At 44.4% G+C, this 21,599-nt stretch overlaps 1 protein-coding gene and 1 long non-coding RNA gene across 5 annotated transcripts in view; one reads left to right on the forward strand and one right to left on the reverse strand.

Annotated features, from left to right (window-relative positions):
- Positions 1 to 19,375, forward strand: PSEN2 (presenilin 2). The gene is made up of 11 exons (XM_055725537.1): positions 1 to 130; positions 5,564 to 5,760; positions 6,492 to 6,721; positions 7,682 to 7,823; positions 8,680 to 8,747; positions 9,555 to 9,775; positions 10,607 to 10,705; positions 12,457 to 12,534; positions 14,189 to 14,308; positions 14,818 to 14,936; positions 16,866 to 19,375. Exons 2-11 carry the CDS (start codon positions 5,617 to 5,619, stop codon positions 17,019 to 17,021), a joined length of 1,377 nt encoding a protein of 458 aa, XP_055581512.1. The 5' UTR covers positions 1 to 130; positions 5,564 to 5,616; the 3' UTR covers positions 17,022 to 19,375.
- LOC114014392 (uncharacterized) overlaps positions 12,740 to 21,599 on the reverse strand; it is an 18,661-nt gene continuing 9,801 nt past the window's right edge. For all 4 annotated transcript variants that reach the window (XR_008734898.1, XR_008734899.1, XR_003557849.2 and 1 more), the window contains 2 exons: positions 21,326 to 21,386; positions 12,740 to 15,359 (listed from right to left, as the gene is read on the reverse strand). This is a non-coding gene — a long non-coding RNA (uncharacterized LOC114014392). The remainder of the gene's footprint in view (positions 15,360 to 21,325; positions 21,387 to 21,599) is intronic.

Raw genomic sequence — 21,599 nt, forward strand, 5'->3', positions numbered from 1 at the left:
CGGGAACAACCGCCGAGAGACAGCCGCTGCGGCGAACCGGTGGGCGCGTTCGTCCCCCCGGCCGCCGTTAGGGCCAGAGTGCGCCGGAGCCAATGGGAGCGGAGAGGAGCTCGTGCTCTGCCGGGAGCAGGTAAACAGCGGCGGCGGCGGGCCGGGGCCGGGGCCGGGACCGCGACCGCGACCGCGACCGCGACCGCCGCCGCGACCGCCGCGGGGCCCAGCTGTCCTCCCTGCCGCCCGCCCTCCTTCCCTCCGGAGCGGCGCTGCCTTCGCGGGGGAGGCTCGGGGTCGCCGCGCTGCTGGAGCCGTGCGAGGCCGCTCCGCTGCGCTGGCCGCCGGGGCCCGGCACGGGGGCTGTGGGCAGGAGGGCCGGCTGGCGCCTGCTGCCGAAGGCGCTCTGGGGTGGGGTGTGGAGGCGTGTGTATTATTATATATGTCCATATTATGTATATATACAGATATATATGTTTATATGTCTGTTTGTGCATATATATGCGTAAGCTATTGATATATGTATCTGTACTTCTCGGGGTCCAGGATTTCCTTGGGAAGCGCGGCCGGGCCACCTTCGGAGGCAGCCGGATTGCTGACCGTTAGGGAGTGCAGCTGGGGAAACCCCCGCCTGGGTTCCGGGGCTCCCCCTGGCCTCCTGCAAAATCTCTGCCTGGCAGGGCGGTGTTTATCTGTTTGTTTAAGCGTTTGTTGTCTCTCTTTCTCTCCGCCGTGCCCTTGGACGGAGAGGGGAGCTGCCTCAGCCCCGGTGCCCACCCCGGTGCCCACCCGCAGCTCGCGGCAGGCCCCGGGGGGAGCGGGGGGGGGGGCGGCTCCCTGCTCCCAGTGAAGGCGTTGGGTATGATGACACGAGAACCCAGCCCCATCGCAGGTGTCCTTGGGTGTCCCCGCTGTCACCTCCAGCACCTGCTGGCTCGGGTGCCCCTGGCAGCGTTAAGACCAACGCGAGTAGCTGCTCCTGCGTGTGAAGTGTGAGCCAGGCTTTGAGGTTTTGACTGGTGTAAATAGGTCTGCGGAGCTGTGGCACCTTTGTGCTGTGATGAGGACGTGACTGCTAGTGTATTTGGGCTTAATGCTGGCAAGATCATCCCTCTGACCCTCTTGGGGAGAGCCTGGTTTCAGCTCTGCTAGCAAAATAACTGGGGCTATGTGTTGTGCCTTTCTTGTGGGACAAAGGAAAGCAGTGCTAGGTCAGCTATGTTAGTGTGCCCTAAAATGGAGAAAGAAGGGTACAAATCTCTACAGCTTCCTATAGTGTCTCATGTTTTTTATGTTTGAGTTCTGAGGCTGAAAACGAATGGTATTTGCAAGGTCTCTTTGGACCACTGAGATGGTGTGTTCCAGGTCCCCTGTCATTTTAGCAGTATGTGCATTCTGGCTTTTGTTTATTGGCAAGAAGCTGGAAATCTTTCCTCATAATTTTGGCCCCACTACTTAGGATTCCTTAAAATTTTTTCCTCCTCTTCATATTTACCAACAGCCGTGATTGCTACAGCTGAAACTTAGGAGAACATCAGGCTGTCAATGTCAGCCAAAGCTTTCTCGTGATCTAAATACAGCAAAACTCCCCTAATTCTATTTAATTGTCATCAAAGAGAACAATATGTATAAGCAGGAATTTTAACTCTCAAGCTGATTATTAAGTGTTCTGCCAGCCTATAGCAGCAGTTCTGTGCTGGATGTTGTACTGGTATTAGTTGTGATGGATGAAATGCAAAGTAAAGGATTTAGGTTTATTTGCAGCATGGTGATGGTGCAGCATGAAATTAAAAGGCAAACTGAGGCTAGACCCTAATGTTAGTGTGTACTGGCCCAGTTTTGTCAAAATCCATAAAGCTGATTTATTGCAGTTGAGGAAAGAGGTCCCTTGCGCAAAGGACATCTGGAGGGAGAGAAACGGTGACTCCTGCAGGCTTCACAAGACTGCTATAAACAGGAGTCATTGTATTCCCACCTCAGCTGCTCCATTATAAGAAACACTTAACTACTGACCTAGTTTCAGCCCCCTTCCATTTTTGCCATACGCTTTTGAGAGTTTGGTCTATTGGCTCTTAAACATCTTGGGATTTTTTTGAATGGAACCTGATGGTTTGAATCTATCCACAAGGGAAAAGAGGAAAACCTTGCCCGATACCCTGCAACCTACTGGGTCAGTTTGATGATCTGGCATGTGTTCTTCAACTTCTTCATTTACTGTACTTGGTAGACCATGCTCTATAGATAGAGCTTACAAATGTTTCCCTCACCCTAAAAGCTCTTCCTGTTGCTATAGCCAGGAAGGAAGCATGCTTGTCCCAGCTCTCCATGCTTTACTTTCCGGAGTTGACCTTCCCCCTTTTCAGCTCAGCCTAGGAAAACACAGTCAGTATGCACCGATGTATTTGGTGCACGAGTAGGAGAGGAGGTTCCCGTGCTTTCCATTATGGGGCATCCAGGGTCTTTGGGAGGTGGAAATCACTTTAACCAGTAAAATGATATCAGAAAAGTATTGCTTTATAACACCCCTTTCTTGGTTGCCTGGTGCTCTGTGTCTCCCTTTCTGTTTGGCAAGCAAGCCTCCAGGGCAGAAGCTTTCTCTTCTCTTCTTCTGCTCAGCCCAAAGGGTGCCCTGGTGCAGGGTGCATGGGTGTGAGAGTGACCAGGCTGGTTCTTCCTCCCCTGACGGACACGCTGCTTAACCCAAAGCTCTCTCCAGCAGCCAGCACAGCCTTGATGCCAGTTCAAAGTGCAGTCTGATGCATAAATAGTGGCATTAGACAAAACCCACTGCTGGGCCTGTGACAGGGCAGAGGCGAGGGCCAGTGTTCCTGCTTCTGTAAACCATATGTCAAAGACCCCTGCTTGACTAAGCGCCACACTGCCATAGGCATTGCATACCTGAGGTCAGGGTGGGCCGCTTGTCTGGGAGTGAGCGGAGGGGTTGCCACTGTAAGGCTTGACCCAACTAGAAGGGGGGTGGCCTGCCCAGCACTCCCCTTTACCTCATGTAGGCACTGGCACCAGGGCTACTCGTGCAGCCAGCTTGGGAGCTGGTCCTGCTGGAACCTGGCTCTGTGAAAGCCAAGGAAAACAAGTGCCTGTTGTCTTTTCAAAAGAGCAGAACAGCTGATGAGCACCTGGTGTTGGCACCAGAGAAACTGAAGGTGGTGGGACAACCCCTTTGGCAGGACCATATATTTAGGTCAGTTTAAGGCAGCTGTGAGTACAGCACCTGAGGATTTGTTGAGGGCTGGTTGACAGAGGAGCTCCTGTAAAATCCGAGGTAGGCTGGGGTCTCTTTGTGTCAGCCCTTGCTGAAACCAAAGCCTTGTAAACAAGGGACAGTAAAGCTGTGTTCAGGTCTAAGTCTGCATGCTGACCAGAAGTATTGTTGCGTCTTTGCATTTGTCCATGTCTTTGTTTGAGGGAGAATAGTAGAAAATGCCCAGCTTACAAATTGCTGTATTATAACATACGATTCTTTTTCCATGGAATTGTGAACGTTAGTAATTAGCACTGTGGTTCTGCTATGGGGCTAACTTCTCCAACAGGCATAGTTAGGGTCGTGAAAGTAGGCTAATTGGTTATCCCTTCTAAATCCTCTGCAGAATTGCTCTGATCATATAGCAAAAATTGTGTGGTAGTTTCTGAAATACTGAGAGAAAAAGTTCTTTAATATTTTCATTGGGTTGTTAAAACCTAAATATTGATCCCAAACTATCAGAGAGTAAATCTTTATTTCTCCTTTGTTCTCTGACATGGGCAGAAGGTTTTAAGAGTTATTTAAATTCCACAGATCACAGATCCTGTGGCATGCGCAACTTAGCCTGTTCACAGATCCAGAAGTATGTCATGATTGAATGACTGTACGTACCCAACTTCTTCAAAAACCTGAATCCTATAACTGAACCAGAATCTAGGCTTTCAACTGTAAATTGTGAGCCCTTGCATGCTCAGTCTGAAGAGTGTGTTAAGCACCCAGAGTGGAGATTCTGGGCTCTGTAAGAAACAAGCAAGTGTTAGGCGGCTTGCTTGGTAAGAACACAGCATTACTATGAAGCTGGCAGGCCTGGCCTGAGGGCTACCCCTGCGTTTGTTTTCCATAACTGTACCACTTTTATCACTAAAAGAGGAACAAAATGATATGGAAAAGCTTGAACAGAAGGCGGGGGAGGAGCAGATGTCTGAAAAATCTTTTACTTGGGCAGACTGAGTTGACATTCTAAAATTTCTTGAAGGTACCAGATGTGTTGAGGAGGTTGTGAAAGAAAGGGGAATCTTCCACTCCTCCCTCTTTCCTTCCTCCAAAGTGAATTTCAATTGCTTTAGTGAGAAGCAAGAATATCTCACAGGTCTTCAAAGTACCCACTCTAACCTCTGAAGCTGGCTGCTAGACAGCATGCATAGTGTACTGGTTGAACTGTGAAAGCATGATTCAGATTTAAGTGACTGCATCCAAGTCACATGGCTTCTTCAGCTTCCCCTTCAGAGTTAGACATATTTCTTGAGATGCAGGGGCTTCACTAAAATACTGCAGAGGAGAGGAGTTCTTGTAGATATTACAGCTTTACAATGCATTAGAGGTCTGGTTTTGCTCATGGAGAGGTGGCTGAGAATCAGAAGATGGCTTGAATCATCCTTATTTACTCCAGTTGATTTGTTAAGCTGTCTTAATAAAAGCTAAAAGGATTTTCCCTATCACCTGCCTTTAGAGCTTCCTGAAATCCTGGCCTTAAGGCTGTTTGGCAGTATACTTCCTTTCTCTGGTGTCTAGAAAGAAAAGCTGTTCCTTTCTTTTCTGCACTGTGCCACTGCTTTGCTTGCTTTTCTGCATAGCAGTAGGTGGAAAGAGGCCAAACATTTCTAGCCCTCACTTTTAATACTCCCAAGTTTTTACCCATCCAAGTAGTTTTGCTTTTAATGACAAGGCAACATAAGGAAAAAAACCCAGGTGGCTCACCAAAAGAGACAGGTCTTTCCCTTTCTACACAAACCTCTCCTTGTCCATGGGCAAAAAGAACTGCTTATAATATTCATATGGTTAATAAACAGTCCTAACAGGGGGACAGCTTGGTTAGTGGCTTACGTAAAGCCAATGCTCTGGGTTAGTAAGAAACTTCTGCTACCTGCTGGTGCTTGGAGGAGTCTTGTGTAAGAGCTGAGCTCTCTTGGCTTTCTAGCAGGCAGCCAGTGTTTGAGGTGAAGGTTTGTTTGACCCGTGCAAAACAAACATTAAGCTAAGCACTGAGAAACCTTTGTGAATGTCAAGGTGTACTGATGGGAGAGGGAAAATAGAGGCAGCAATTGTGAAAGCTGTGGCAAAGAAAAAGTATTAAATTGCTTCAGTGCTGCATTTTGCTGTTCTCCGTGACTGCAAAAGTCACAGTGACTTTAACTGAACAGATTGTCATGCCTGGAGTGACAGCAGGCTAAATCGGCTGTTAGAAGGAGATGGAGTTAAAGAGCGTGCTGTAACCTCCCTGCTGAAATTGTGCCCCCTCTTTAGACTTCCAGTTGTCTGCACTGTGGTGTTCACTGTTTCTCTTTCCTTCTGCTCTGTTTGTCCCCTCAGCCTTGAGTAGTGCTTGGCTGTGCCCCTCCTGAGTGCTCCCTAGGAAAACAACGATGATCACGTTCATGAACAACTCGGACAGCGAGGAGGAGCCCTGCAATGAGAGAACATCTTTAATGTCTGCAGAGAGCCCTCCAGTACCCTCCTACCAAGACGGCCTGCAAGCCTCAGAAGCAGGGGAAGTGCAGGCACGTAGGGTAGGTGCATGTCCTTCCCGGGCAGTGAAGAAATGGGGTGTGATGACAGATGTAGTCCTGCTACCCCTCAGTCCCAGCAGACTGGCTTCTAGGGTTGGCTTTGGCCGGTGATGTTTCTCTGGTGTCACTCTCAGCCTGCAGCAGCAGTGCCTGTTCCCATTTCCTCCACTGTGACTCTCCCCCCCTTTTATCTCCATATATACTCCTCCCTTTTCCTTCCTTTTGGTAAAGATGCAGGCTTTTAATCAGGACCTGATGCACATATGACTCTCACAGGATATCCTTTTCAGCCTTCTTGTTTTGCCAGAAACCTTTGCCTGCTCTGGTCCAATGCAGCAAATACTAGAATAGAACCTAGTCCTGCAGCCAGGGAAGCAGCAGGGTAAAGCAAGCACAGCGTTGCTGTGAGGGGAGCGACTGGCCAAGCTTATGCTACTTCAGGTGACGTTTCTTCTATCTCGGTTCTGGACATGTTGCTCTTCATGTGCATGTGTCCATCTATATAATTGCACTTGAAAAGGCCCTTAAATATTCATGGTTTTGGTTTAGAAACTCCCTTTCAGCCTGTTTGCAATGGAATTTCTAATTGTATTGTTCAGTTGGTACCTTTCTATTAGTAACAAGCTGGTATGCTCTGGTGGCCTACAGCAGCCTTGTGAAATATGATGGAATGAATCTTTGAACACAAATAAAAGAAGCATCTTACACATTTGCTGATTTTTTCTTTTCAGAAGAGGCGAACAGGTAGCAGCCGTAGCCCTAACGATACTGCTGATGGGGAAATGTCTGACTCGGGAGTTCCAGTGAGAGAAAGCACCTTGGAAAATGAAGAGGAGGAACTGACTCTGAAATATGGAGCAAAGCATGTAATCATGCTCTTTGTGCCTGTCACCCTTTGTATGATTGTTGTCGTCGCCACCATAAAGTCAGTGCGCTTCTATACGGAGAAAAACGGGCAGCTGTAAGTGGGGTCTTCAAAACAGCCTCTGGGTACATGAGATCCCTAGCTTTACACACATGTTCCGTACACAGAGTGCTTCCTTGGCAGGTTGGGAGTCTTTACACAGCTAAAGGTAGCTGTGTAGACGTACAGAGATCTTACTAAAGTATGCTACATTCACCTGTGTAAGTTTTTCCATATCTGCGTTATGCTGATTCGTTAGCACTGTCATTAGGGTGCCCTAAGCAAAGCCTGTGAGCAGCGTAATAATGAAGTTGCTTCATAACGCAGCATGAAAAGGCCCAGGCTGAACTCCTAGGCTGTTCACTCACTAGCTGGCGGCAATCAGGGAATAGCATGTTCATTTGGATGAGTGTCTCATTTCCTGATGACATTTCTGGTTCCTAAAGACTCATGGTGTGGATACGTAATTCCATCCAGCTCTTGCTGACTGTGCCCGAGAGCACCCCTGGGGCTCTAACTGCGCTTCACATCTCTGGTAGAGAAATGGGGACTCTGGTCCCTTGAACTGAACCAAAGGAAACAAAATGGGGGGAATGCAGGGTGGTGGGAAGGGCTAAAAGTCCAAACCTCTCCTGCAAAGTGTGGAAAGAAAGGGTCCCCCTCTTTTCAGGACAGCACCTGGGATATATCCTTGTAATTACAGAGAGGATCCAGAGCACAAAATAAAAATGTGGCCTGGAGAGAAGTTACTAAAATTAAGTCATTTATACTCTAGGTCTTTTTGTTTACAGCTCTGTCGGCCACAACTTCTCTGTAGGAATGTGCTTTTGATAGAGACCACTAATCTTTAGTGGATAATTAACTGGAGCCCAGCCCCTTCGGAGGCTATATTTCATGTTTGCTGTCCTTGGCAGTCCTACCTCGCTTTCTTTCCCACACACAGAGAGGTCTGGTTTTATCTTGGGGCAGTTAGAAGAGAACACGTATAGTTTATGTGGCTTTTGCTTTATACTGCAGGATCTACACTCCTTTTAGTGAGGATACCCCATCTGTGGGCCAGCGTCTCTTGAACTCGGTGTTGAACACCATCATAATGATCAGCGTCATCGTTGTAATGACAGTGTTCCTAGTTCTGCTCTATAAATATCGCTGCTACAAGGTAAAGCATTCATGCCAGAGCCTTTTTCACCTATGTGCTGTGAACTTGAGTTCAGGTGGGGCTTGTGTGGCAGTGAGAAATACAGGCGCTACACTGGCTAGTCCACGTCTTAGTCACAGCAAGAATCATATTCTACGGAAGCCTTTGCCAGTGGTGGTAGAGCTGTGCACCTGAATAAGCTTTGCTCTTATTTTGTCACTAATGGTAGCGACAACAAGGCCTGCTACTTTGTGTTAGTCACGTCTGTGTCTTCTCCATCTGATCAAAAGGTTTTGCCATTTGTACTTACAGACTAAGTTCTACCCTTTACTGTGAATGCCTTCTCTTAAGAAGTTTCTGACAAGCTTTGTGGGTACTGGTATTATTCCTGCCTGTGGAGGCTCTGGTGGAAGGGGACAAGGCTTAAAGGGAAAGGCAAACTCAGGTTTTGTGGTGTCCAGGGAGTTGCTGTATGTGGTACCAGCCCAGCATTCCAGTACTGGCTATTGCTGCTTTTTAAACTTGGCCCTGAGGTGGATTTATCGTACAGCCTTGGGCAAACCCCTCCTTCTCTACACCAAACAGAGAGAACGTGCTTACCCACCTAAGCCAGGAGCCAGTATGGATACACATGGAAATGGATAGGAAAGAGACTGAAAAACCCCCACAACTCGACAACAAAAATAAACACTACAGGGTAGAATGTAAAATGAAAGTTTGGAGAACTGGGCGCAACTGGTTGCCCCCGCTAGCAGTGGGGAAGGCGGGGTCTTTGAAGGAGGAGTGCAGAAGGAGACTTGGACATAGTGCATGCAGCACCGCAACCTGCGTGCGGGTAAAAGCCCTTTCAATCACTGTCTCTTCTTGCCTTTGATAGTTCATCCATGGCTGGTTGATTCTGTCCTCTCTGATGCTGCTCTTCCTCTTTACCTACATATATCTCGGGTAAGTGGGAACGGTGCAGGTAACCTGGCAGTTCAGGGCTCCTTCACCTCTTTGCAGAAAACCCCCAACTTGAAAAAGGAAAGGAATGTCTCCCTTCTCCAAATGGGTGTTTAAGAATTGTTAGAATTGGCTAACTTTCTTCTTTAAAAAATGGAAAATGAGGTCTTCAGTGGGCAATGCCTGATTTTACAGTGCCTACTCTACAAAAATCACTGGGAAGTGATGCTGTGAGCATGAAATGAACAGGCTGAACCTTGTGGTACAGGGGCCCCGAGTTACACGTTGAGAAGCAAGTGGAAAGGAACTTCATGTGCTGAGTCGGTTCTCTGGTTTGCCTTGTCTTTTTCTCAGACCATGTTGTTTCAGGCTCATTCCCTTAGCTCCCAGCTTGTTTTGTTTTGTTGTTTTTTTTTTTAACTTGTGGGTGACACACGTTAAAACTTTTCATTTTTAACTGTGCACACTGTGCATCTAGTAGGATGACTCTTTGCTGCAGGTGGTCGTGTAGCTGCAGGCCTATGTGTGGTTAAGACTTGAAACCCTGCCTGCTTAAACCCTTGGAATCACTGTTGACCTGGGGACTAAGGCAGCGTGGTGACTGTCCTCACACGCAGCATGTCAGTCTCCTGCAGAAGGAACAGAGAGCGAAGAGCAGCAGCTGGCTGCAAGGCAGGTTCCCCTTTCATGATGAGAGCTGCTGCTATCCTGCTCCCTAGTAGGAGCCTTGTCTGTTTAGCTACAGCTAGTAGGATGCTTTGTGTGTCAGTGGCTTTTATTGCTTAGCTAAATTTTCTTGTTGTATTCCAGTGAAGTACTGAAGACCTACAATGTGGCCATGGATTACCCCACTCTGTTCTTAATCATCTGGAATTTTGGAGCGGTTGGAATGATTTGCATTCACTGGAAAGGTCCCTTGCAGCTCCAGCAAGCATATCTCATTATGATCAGTGCTCTAATGGCACTGGTTTTCATTAAATATCTACCTGAGTGGTCAGCATGGGTGATTCTAGGTGCAATCTCCATCTATGGTAAGTCTGGGTTGTGACTCTCAAGGCATGGCTCATGGAGATGTTACTCTGAGGCCATCTCAGGACTGTATGTTATTCAAAAAACAAATGTACAGTGCTAACAGCTTTAGAAAGAGGCAGACGGGCAATTAAGTTGACTCCCTGGCTTGTGTCTTGTTAACTGTTTGTGTAGGTGCTGTACTCTTTCCAGTTGAAAGACATGGTAGATCAGGTCGGGGAAGTACTGAGCTACCTCCAGCTGCATGGTAGGGGTGGTTGGATTTTTATCAGTAGCAACCTGATAGTCTTGCAGGTTTCATCTATGGTTATCAAGAAGTTACAAGTTTCAAGAGAACCTGCGGAACAAGAGGTAGCTGGGAGGTTACAGTCAGGTTGGTGAGGAGCTCTGCTCAAGTAGAGAGGCTAGGCGCAGAGGAACTGGACCAAAGACCTTCATTCATGTGAAACACAGAGTCAGCGTACGTAGTGATGGATTGTGGAATGTGAACAAAGGATCCCCAGTCCTTCTCTAATTAAATTTAAAACCTCAATGGAATGCTGTCGTCTACTTTAAAAGAAATAAGGCGGTGTTCTCCAGGGTTTTTTTACAGGATTAGCTCAATGAAAACTCTTGCTCTTACATTAAGGCTTGAGGATGGTATTTGAAGTGAACAACACCATCAGGGAATACAACAGCTACAGTTACGCGAAGTGGCAGAAACTGCCATTCAGGAAATCATCCAGTTAATACTGATAGATGTAATTTTGGGGGAGAATAGCTTTTTAAAGATAAGAATGTAAAATGTGCATGATAGTTTGAGATGAGATTATGTGGCCTTTTTCTCTTTGCAGATCTGATGGCTGTTCTCTGTCCCAAGGGGCCACTGAGAATGCTGGTAGAAACTGCACAGGAGAGAAATGAGCCCATTTTTCCTGCATTAATATATTCCTGTGAGTAAGATTAGAATGTTAATGTTTTTAGCCAGATTAAACTCACAACCTATTTCTGTGTCAAACCAAAGAGTACTATTTTCGTTACTTCCTTGCTCTAAGATTGGTGCCTATTTATGTTCTGGAACAGACCATTTGTAGAAGGCCTTGTTTATCAGTTACAATGGTGCCAACTCCAATAGCCAAAGAAAGCCCACGTTTGCCTTGTGAGGCTGAAGTGTTCAAAAGTAATTTATCATTTCGTGAATACAGTGCAGAACATGCCCCTTTGTTCTGTATACAAAAACCTGTATTAAATGGACAGTAGTGTTTGTAAAGTTCTGTGATTAGATGATGCTCACTCAATACACATATTCCTTGTGCATACACTTTGTAGACACGCTTTAAATGTGTGATGAGGGTCCATTCTTCCTGTAGCCCCATCTTGCTCTGGGCACTATACAGATGGTAGTGCTTAGAATATATTTGCTTTCTTGGTCGTTGTGTGGCTGCTCGCTTTGTAAAGGGCTCTATTCAAGTATTGCTCTGCAAACAAAATCAGTCATCTCTTCCCTGACTTTCTTGGGCTGTTTAACTAAGATGGTGTCTGATGCCCTTATTCTCAAAGAAGGTGTATATGTGCTTAAGGTTAAGATGGTTGGAAGGCAGGCAACACAACCCTCATGGGACCTGGACTCAAGTGCTTCATGGACCTCAGTGACTTTTGCATTATATTGCTTGTAAGATGAATGGGTATTTCCAAATGTTGGGTGCTAAGTTGAGGATGCCTACAACCTGATAGACCTTTTTATTTCAAGCATTTAATGTTTTATATATATATAAACATATATAAAAGTTATATATTTCCAAGCAGAGCTTCTGTTGGCTTCAACTGATCTCCCTTTTACTGGAGATTCTGTTATACTGACCAGAGACAATGTAGATGAAGTCTCTCACGTGTTTTAGGTAACAAATGAGTTTCTCTAAGGGAGAATGCAATTCAACAAATAATAAATACTGAACAAAAAACTCTTGTGCGGAATATCAGTGTCTCCATTGCAAGACCACATTCTGTGATTCCCTTTAGGTGCAAAAACATCACCTTGGCTGTGCTTGTAGTGGAAAAGCAGGCACTGTGTTTGCCTTGGCTTATTTTCTTTAGTTTAGCTTCTATAAAAACAGGAACACTGATGCACACTTAAACAGCTGATTTGAGTTTCTTTCCACTGATCTCAGAATGGTTTGTACTCCTTCTTAATTTAGGGATCCATCTCAAGAATAAACCCCCAAACATCCTTCAGTTATTCTTGGAACCAAAACAGAAATAGCCAGTATTTTGACAGGAAAGAACCAAAACAAATAAGAGAGAAAACTAACACTCTGACAGCTCCTGTATATCCCTTGCTTGTGTGCTTTACCTTTAGCAGAAATATGAGGAGTAAGCTGTGTAAGTTAACCTCTGGTTACCTTTTGTACTAGCATCGTTTCCTGGGAAATTCTTTTCTTTGAGGAGAAGAGCCAGAAACCAGGAGAAGACTATGCTGGCACTTAGCTGTTTGTGCTCTGGGACGTTCTTAAAAACCAAATGGAAGCACTGCCTTAATTTTCTCCCACCTTGCCTTCTAAGTGCCTAGGGAAACCAATGAAGAGTGAGTGGTTTAAAAGCATTTACAGGGGCAAGGGTTTGTATTTTTAGGGACAGCTAAATACTTATCGACCACTATGGCTCAGAGATGTCTTATGCGGCTGATTAATTTCTCTCTCTCTTCTAGCTGCTATGATATGGACAGTTGGCATGGCGAAGCCAGACACAGCAGCAAGAGGACCAATTCAGCAGACATGGGATGCAGGTTTGCTTGCATGTCACTCTTCTATACAGGGCACTGTCCCATGGAACTGATGTATATATTTGAGACTGCAAGTAAATGGAAGCCCCTGAACCCTGATGGATGCATTTTTTGTTTCCAGTGTTGTTACATTAGTTGTAGAACTTGGTGATGGTCTGAAACCTGCTGTTGGGACTGGCAGTAAAGATGACCAGACGATGTAGGAAGCTCCAGTATTCAGGCTGCTTTTATTTAAAAAACAAACCAAACAGAAGTGTTGTTCAAGACACATCTTCAGATGTACTGAAGTCAAAGCTGAAAGCGGGCTAGTACAGGTTTATATTTTTACTAGCTGGGGGTAGTAAAATACATAATAATAAAAATTTATAACGTAGGCTTATAAATAAAATGCTGAGGAGCTGCTGAACTTGTGTGCTGCGTTGTGTTGCATTCGGGCCGCTTCCGTGGAGTGGACGTGCTTTTACCTAGCTGTAAGTGCAATATGGTTTACCCTGCCAAAGAAGATTAACATCTTTACCTTTCCTCTTGGGTAAAGGCTTATGTTTGGGCAGTTACTAAACAGCAGCTGATGTGTTCCAAGTTTACATTCTGGCTGGTCCTGTGGTAATTTGTGTGCCTTTGCTTTTATCTAATTGAAATGCAAGTTAAATTGCAGTTTTAAGGTGACTGAATAAAATCTGACTTGTGGCATTGGGAGGATATCCCATCTGGTTCTGTTGCACTTCAGAGATGACAGTACTTTTTAATGTTAAAACAATAAATGTGTGCTAAGGTTTGGTGAGTGAACATGCTGCTTATTTCAGGATAAAGCAGCTGACATACTAAACAAACCACAAAGGCACGATCCTGCTTTGAAAATGGGTGCAGAGTGGGTGCAAACTACATGCTGAGGTGTACAGAATGCCTCTGTGGAAGCTCTGTGTGTCCCAGATCACAGTCTGCTTGCATCTGCAGCAGCAGCGTCCTGTCAGGCTGATGTGGACTGGAAGGTCTGTATGAGTGCTTTTGAAAAACAGCTGTCGGGTAGAGTAATATAGCACAGACAGGCTGCTTCCAAAAGCACTACCAAGGGCTCTGTTGGAGGTATTTAACAGGGAGGAGAAAAAAAAATTAAATCTGTGAACAATGAAATGTGTCTGCTTTCTACAGGTAGAACACTCAGCTCCAACGTCAATGTGATTCAGGGCAGAACTTTTCTCATAAACAGCAGTCCTCTTAGTCATCCGTTTTTTTTCATATGACTAGTTAGGGAATACCTGAGCACCTCCACCCCAAAGATATAACAATGTGGGAATGCATATTAACTTTACTTGGTTTTACTTGTCATTCTTGTCAGTGCAGAGTAATACTTAGTTATGTGTACGTACTCACTTGTTAAAGCCATTGAACTCCTGGGTAGCTGCCAAAGAAGCTGTGAACATGTACCCTTCCGACTGTTTCAAATAATAGCACACATGTTTTCCTCAAAGCCACTAAATGTCTCTGCTTGAACTGGCCCTGATGATCAAACCTCCAAGAAGAAAATGGCTTACCCATTCCAGAGAAGCTTCACAGGAGTATGGATTTCATGCATTGGAACAAGTTATAAATGTAGCTACTACTTGTGTTTCTTTTTTTTTTTTGTCTGCTGCTGTTGGCCTGTTTTTGTGCAACCAAGCTGAGGATGGGAGAGAGAACCACAGGAGCCCTTCACACGCAGGCTCTCAGATGCCAGAGACGAGGAGTCCTGTTCCAACCCGCCCCACCACTTCTTTAGAGGAGCTCGAGGAGGAAGAACGTAAGGGAAGCTTTATACTTTTTCTTCAGGGTAGTCAGTCTGACGTTTTTATTCATTGTGGTTAACGCTCTTGTTACCCAGTTTAGTCTAATCGCAGTTAATTTGAAGAGTTGTGACTTGTTGAGCAATAAGAGATCTTGAGTCTGACTGTGTATTACTTGTTGCTGCTGCAGAATCTGTTTCGGGATTGTGGTTCCAGTGACGTCTCCTGTCTGAATTGTCCACGTAGCCTGTTCCTTCTTCCCCTTGCCTCCCGTCTCTTGCTGTCCTCATGCTTCTTCAGCTGGTACAGCTGTAAAGCAGCCCTGGGAAGCACTTCAGAGAATGAGGCTGAGCAAAAACAATTGTGGGAGAGGGGGCTGGAAGTGTCACCCTCCTCAGTATTGTGTGGGATGTTAAGGAGCCAGGTTGGGAGCCAGGACCAGGAAGCTTCACCTGCTCCCCAGGGGACAAGAATTTGTTCAAGAGGAGCAGAACTAACGCTTGTTTTCTTTTTCCACTTCTCTCAGGCGGTGTGAAGCTGGGTCTTGGAGACTTCATATTTTACAGTGTGCTTGTTGGGAAAGCAGCTGCCACAGCTAGTGGAGACTGGAATACTACACTGGCCTGCTTTGTAGCCATTCTCATAGTAAGTGAGCAAGCTTTTAAAAACTTTGTTACACCCAGTTTAGTACAGAAGTCTTGCCAGAAGCACCAGCAGCTGAGCACTGCTAAACCACTGCAGGTAACATGCTGGGTATTCAGGAGAAACTACCTCTCTATAAAGAAACTCCGTCTATAAAGACAGGCTTTAAAAGCCACTGAAGCTGAATGATACAGACTCATCAGAGCAGAGGCAAGTGTGGCGATGGTGGGGGTAAAACAGTCCCAGCGACGACAGTTAGAGGTGAACTTTTAGTGTGTTAAAAGACTAGGGACTTCTGTCAACCACGAGAGTCAATATTGTGAACTCCACATTGGTTAGCAAGTGTAGTTGAAAAGGTTAACTCCCTTGTGCTAAGGAGAGCTACTAGGTAAGAGGATGAAGATCTGTCTTGTTCTGGTGTTCGAGCTGGAAAAAACAGGAAGGAAGGAGACTTAGAAATCCATGGAAATTATCAGTACAAGCAGATCACAATCATACTGTAACTGCTAAAGCACTTGGTCCTGCAAGGTCGAATGACCACACACTATTGAGCTTTCAGCTAGGTAGAAAATTATTACTAGGAACTTGCTGTTTACTTCAGCGTCCTCATGGAAACCAACCAGAAGGGCAACTGAAAGAAAGTAAAAGAAAACGAGTTATTGTGTGAGCCCCTTCTTAGGCCTCCATTTCATCACTTGGATCCCAAGGATAGTGAAAGACAGTGACTTCCACTTGTGAAGGTTGTGGATAAAAAAGCATGAGAACTAGAAACAAGCTAAGTTAAATAACAAGTGTTGAGTGTAACTTTCCTGTCTCACAGGTCAGAGAAACCTGTAAGATCACCTAGCTCCATATCCTGGGGTCCAACATTTGCTGGGGGAAATGTTCTTGCTTGTCTGTCTGTGAGGCCAAATGCCCCATTCTGTTTCTTTTATGGTGCTGTTAAAATTTGTTGTGTCTCCTTTTGCAGTTTCATAATCTTGCTGCTATGTGGCTTTCTGGTTCCCGAAAATGTCCCAGCAGTGAGCACATCTTTAAATACAGATGTGAACAAAGGAGCAGGCGTAGGCCAGATACGGTCCCTGAGAGTGCAAGAACAGAGCTATGGGCTCAGTTGGATTTTAATCCAACTTGCAGTCTAGAAATGCAGATTTATTTATTTTTTTAATTGACAAAATCCTGTCTGCTGATCTTTAGCTAGTAGGTATTTTTTGAAGCCTAGTGTCTCTGAAGTTTTGTCATCATGGAAGAATTAAAAAGGGCTCAGATGAGAGAAGGAATCCATACCTAAATGCACTTAGCCATACTGCCTACCCAAAATATACAAAAGCTTTTGCACATGCTCCAAAAAACAGATCTTGGCCTGCTATCCAGATAAAACCAGAATTCACCTATCCTAGTAAGCAATCCAATTGAAAGAACAATAGTGGATGTTATGTTTTGGTTTGGTTTTGTTTTTTTTACTGCAAGAGACTTTGAAAACTGGGAATGTGTCAGAAGTACATGCCACTGAGTCCTCCGGTGAAACTCCTTACCTGTGCAGTTCACCAGGATTTAAGTGCTTTTATCTGCTGGATCAGTACTTCATACATAATGGCACGGAACAAAATGTAAAATAATTTGTAAATGAATTAACCTCTCGAGGTCAGCTGTATGTCAGCATTAGTTGTTTACCTCGCTGTCTCAGTAGAGCTGTGCTCAAGATTGCTGAAGAAAATACCTGGCCACGTTGTGTGAAAGATGAAGCTGTGGGCAAATGTACCTCACTTTTAGGTACACTGAGCCACTGGTAGCTCAGGCAGGCTTCAATTGCTGTACAGCTTATATATATGTATATATATATATATTATTTGTATATTGGGTTGTTGATGACAGATATGTTTCTGGGCTTCTTGCTACATCTTGTGTTTTTTATTCTCTTCTCTCTGGCAGGGTTTATGCTTAACTCTTTTATTACTGGCTGTTTTTAAGAAAGCTTTGCCTGCTCTTCCCATCTCCATCACCTTTGGCTTGGTCTTTTACTTCTCGACGGACAACCTTGTGCGACCATTCATGGACACCCTGGCCTCCCACCAGCTGTATATTTAGAAGAAGCGGGAGTTAGAGGATTCTTTTTAAAGCTTTGCTGTGAAGTATGGTACACTGTTTGGAATAAGTCATAAAGTTTTACACTTAGTGCCATATATTTGTAAGGAAAACACTAACTCTGTGACATGATGTGTACTAAAAATCTAATAGTTGCATACTGAACGGAGATTTTTCACAGGACTTTTGGACTCCAGTGAAAAGCCTGGCTCATTGCTGATGTCAGAGCATTACTTTTATGTTATCTGATGTGCACATTGGGTGTTGTGAGCACAGAAACCTGTATGTAGCATGGGATACTGGAGAGGTAAAGGCTGTCTGTGATCTGTGCTTCCAGAAGCTAAGGTGTTTTAACCCTGGATTGCAGTCAAGTTTAACAGTACTCGAGAATTTCCAATACTTCACGCTTTTGAAGTGTTGTGCAAACATGCAGTGTGAGTAAGTTCTACTTGTAATTAGAAGAGCATAGCAGTCAGCATGCACAGAACAGAGCAGTGCATTACACCTGGTCATGAGTGTTAGAGAAATGAGGCTGAACTTCATAAGCTGGCCTCTGTGCACACAAATTCTGTTGAAATTGCCCCAAATGCCTATTTATTCTGACCTTAGACATGGTGAGCCATGATGGATCTAGACAGGATGTCAGTGGTAGGATGTTTAAACATCAGGCTTCTGGTTCTGAGCACATCCACCACTGTCGCGAACAGCTGATGAAGGCAGGGCTGCCTGGTCCAGTGCATCAGATACTCCGCATGGGAAAACAGATACTTTTTCCTGTCTCCTCCCAGCACTTTATCTTTCTGGAAATCTTTTTCTGGGTCCATACTACAATCCTCAAATTACCAAATGGTGGAAATTTCTGCACGGCTCCAGTAAATCAGACCTGTAACTTCTTGTGTGTATTTCTGGTCTCATTTCTGTGCATTGTTGTAACTGCTCTAAAGGAGGATTTATCTTCCCTTTATGAAGAAGTCCTCTTAGAATGATTGAGACTCGGTTTACCTGGGTTTTGGTACTGTTTAAAGATTATTTTTTTATTACAAATTTTAAAATAGCTATTTACTGTCAAAGGGACTCTTTTGGAAATACCCTGTCATAGTTTGTATCAAAATAGGGGAGTGCAAAGTTTAATCTGCTGTTACATTACTCTACATGTGGCATCGTTAATGCTAGGAATATTTACACACCCTCAAGTGAGTTCATTTAAAAAACCCCAAAAACCCCACAGTGCTTGTTGCCAGTAAAAAATACAGGTCTGACTGAACCTTACTGTTTTATCCACCTTTTAAAATAATTCTATTTCTACTCTGAGAGACAGTTTTTTAGAAATAGCCAAGTTCTGTGATTATTTTTTTTTTCTTTTTACTTGAGTGTCTGTTACACAAACAAGCTGTTTTCTTTGACAGCTGATCAATGTCAGTGTTTTACAATAACATTATACAAGGTTTTGTGAATAATGCAATGTCATTGAGAGGCGCAGAATTTCATCTCTGAAAACACTCTCTAGATAAGGCTTTGAACTATGCATTTTTAAGGTACTGCTTTTTCCAATAGACCTGTTCATGCTAATCTACTTTGGTATTTAACAAGGACGTCACACAGGTGATTCAAACAAATTTTTAAAAAGCACATAAGGCTTTTTATGAGTTGTGTGTGTTTCAGTTTGGACAAGTAATTCATTCTTGCTCTTTGTTTAGTTATCTGTCGTAATTTCTTACATTTGCAATGTTTGGACTTAACAGTTGCAGACAATTATTACTAAAAGGTATTTCCTCTGGAAACATAAGTCACTAGAGCTCTGTCTGCTGACATTTTTTAGGGTTTATATGGGATTTATTTTTTTTTTAATTAAAACAGTTATGGGGCCAAATCAGAATACAATCACTTGCAAACATGATTCTACTTTTCACATTGCATGGTGCAGAAAGGATGTGAAATATTTATATGTACTGGAAGAAAAATCCTGCTTGACTTAACAGGGTTGTAGCATATTGTTAGAAACAATTTATTTCTATGAAAGCAGAGTTGATAATTGAAAGAAACTGGCAGGTACCATCAAATACTGAAGGATCACTGCTGCAGCTGGTGGTTTTCTGCAGATTTGTGCTTGCCAAAGATTGGCCTTCCACTGAGCAATTCCACATAACTTAGAAAAATCATAATATAAAAGGTAACTGAGCAACAGATTCTGTCAGTGCAACAAAATGTATTGTCCTGATGAGTGATAGGTGTATATCATGTATGTACTGGAGTGGTTTTAATTGTGTAGAAGTTCATATGTATTTGCTACAAATATATATATTTGCTGTATGTGTTTATATGTGTATATACACACATACACACAAGTTTTAAAATGATATTGAGTGATTTCTCATCTCATTGGACATTCTTACCCGTGCATAAAATCGGGTTTTGTTCATGGTGTTAACTTGGGCCATGGTGCACCATGATGTGAAAAGGGAGAGGGCAGGATTCATTATACTCCCTAGTTGGCTACTACATGAGATACTGACTCGGTGACCTGGCAACGTGAATGAGCAAAGCATTTGTCTGATTGCTGTGTTGATTCACTGATTTCAACTTGCTGCACGTTCTGCTGAAATGCAGTCTCTTTCACCCTGAAGAAATCCTAATACTCCCGCTGATGCGCATCCCTGAAAAAAGCACAGCTGTCAGGTAGGCTGCAGTGACACCTGCATCAAGATGGGTGTCACTCAACACCCTGAAGTCCTAAAGGAGATGCCATGTATTGGCATTTTCCTGTGTGATCCTGGTCATTCCCACTCCTCTCCAGTCCAAAATGACTGTCTCATGGCATTGCCTCAAATGTGGCTTGGGCGCACACCAATCTCTAACGTGTAAGACTGAAGCTAAGTCCATGAACAAAAATGTAGTGCTAAGCCTGCCTAATATAATGCAAATGCAAACTTTTCACTGGTGGGAGATATGCAGCCTCCTTGCAACATTTAGTGCCTTTGATAGAAGCATGTGCAATTCAACCAGTTTGGTGGCGTCTCACCATGTAGTTGCTGCTTGTCCTTATTGCTGTGTTTTCTCTTGCCACTTCGTTACTGCTTTTGGTTTTGATTGTTTTGGGGTTGTTTTGTTTGAAGTGTCAACTGTGCATCAGACTGCAGATGTATTCTGCCTGCAGAGAGTGCACAAGAAGCAGCACATTCATAAAGTACAAGAAATGGGACACTCCTTGCAGAACCATGCAGTGCTTCCAGAGCAGCTCTCATTGGATACTCAAGATCTCATTCATAAAACCCGACTTCTGGCTCTTAAGGGAAGTTGCTCAAAAAGGAATCCATCCGTGCTAGAAACATAGTCTCCTTCTGGCTCACAGAGAGAAAAGGACATGTTTGCAATATGAGGTGTCTCAGCAAGAGCTTTATAAAAATTGCTGAAGCTGGGCCAAATGAGGGTTAGTAGATACAGCAAGATCATAGCGCACGTCTACCATAGTCAGGAAAAGGAGTAGTGGTCTGTTTTCCCACACCTTCTTTGCAGCAGTTGCTAGTGAAGTCTCCTCCATGGGGCAATTGGATGACATTAGATGGACCATCGCTCTTTGAGTAAATGGCACGGGACTTTAATGAAAAATAGCTTAAGGTCCACTGTCCTTATAAAACAAAGTATTTGGAGGTCTCCCTGCTACTCCCAAACCAGTAAATATCTCTGCTTTGTTCTTGCCTTCCTAGGTACTTCCAGTTAATCACACAGTGTGTTTGCCTTCCTCTTCCTTGTAACTCAAATTGTGTTTTGCTTTAAATGGAATCACTGTTATTTTTCTTCATTGTTTCCTTCAGTCCCTGGTCTTCCCGTTTCTGCATCAGCGATGCTCCCCGGGAGCCACGGGAGGGCAGTAAGCCTATACGGAGAAGTCCCAGCCACGCTAAAGTACTCTGCTGAGAGCCCCTTGTTTTTCAGTGAGGCTGAAGGCCCTGGAGTTTCCCTCATGGCAGGGAGAAAGCAGGCTCCCCTCACCCCAGCATGGCTGCAGTTTTGCCACAGCATAGGAGAGGCTTTGAGTGAAAGTGAACCTCATGCTGTACCAGGATCCATTTAAAAACATCTGGTTTCAATGTGATGCCACGTTCAGCACTGCAGCTCTGGGTGAGGTGCTGTTAAGTTGCACACTCCATCTTGTTTGGGTCCCCTCCTGTTATTTTTTTTTTTTTAAAGCATTCAGCCCTAGTTTCAGTCCTAAAAATCCCATGCATAAGTCAGGGGCTCCTCCAGCCATCGCTAAATTAGGTTTTCTTCTGAGCATCTTCAAGAGGGAAACAAATAATTATACTTACTGCTTTGTCATTCCTCCTCTGACTTGCAGTCTCCTGTTCTGTCCCAGCAGGTCTTGGTAATCTAGGCGGAAGAAAAGAGCACGCTGCTGTCATTCCAGTTTTCAGCACTGGGGAATCTAAGGTCAAGCTAGATTGTGTCATTTGTGCTCTTAGAGGACAGGGGGACTATCTAGTTTTCTTGAACTCAGTTGTTTTATAAGAAAGCAGCCTGGACAGATGTGGTACCGTTGTCAGAACTTCTACCATATTATTTATATGCTCCCTAACACGCTGT

Source organism: Falco cherrug, chromosome 13 (genome assembly GCF_023634085.1).
Source record: "Falco cherrug isolate bFalChe1 chromosome 13, bFalChe1.pri, whole genome shotgun sequence".
Taxonomy (NCBI): domain Eukaryota; kingdom Metazoa; phylum Chordata; class Aves; order Falconiformes; family Falconidae; genus Falco; species Falco cherrug.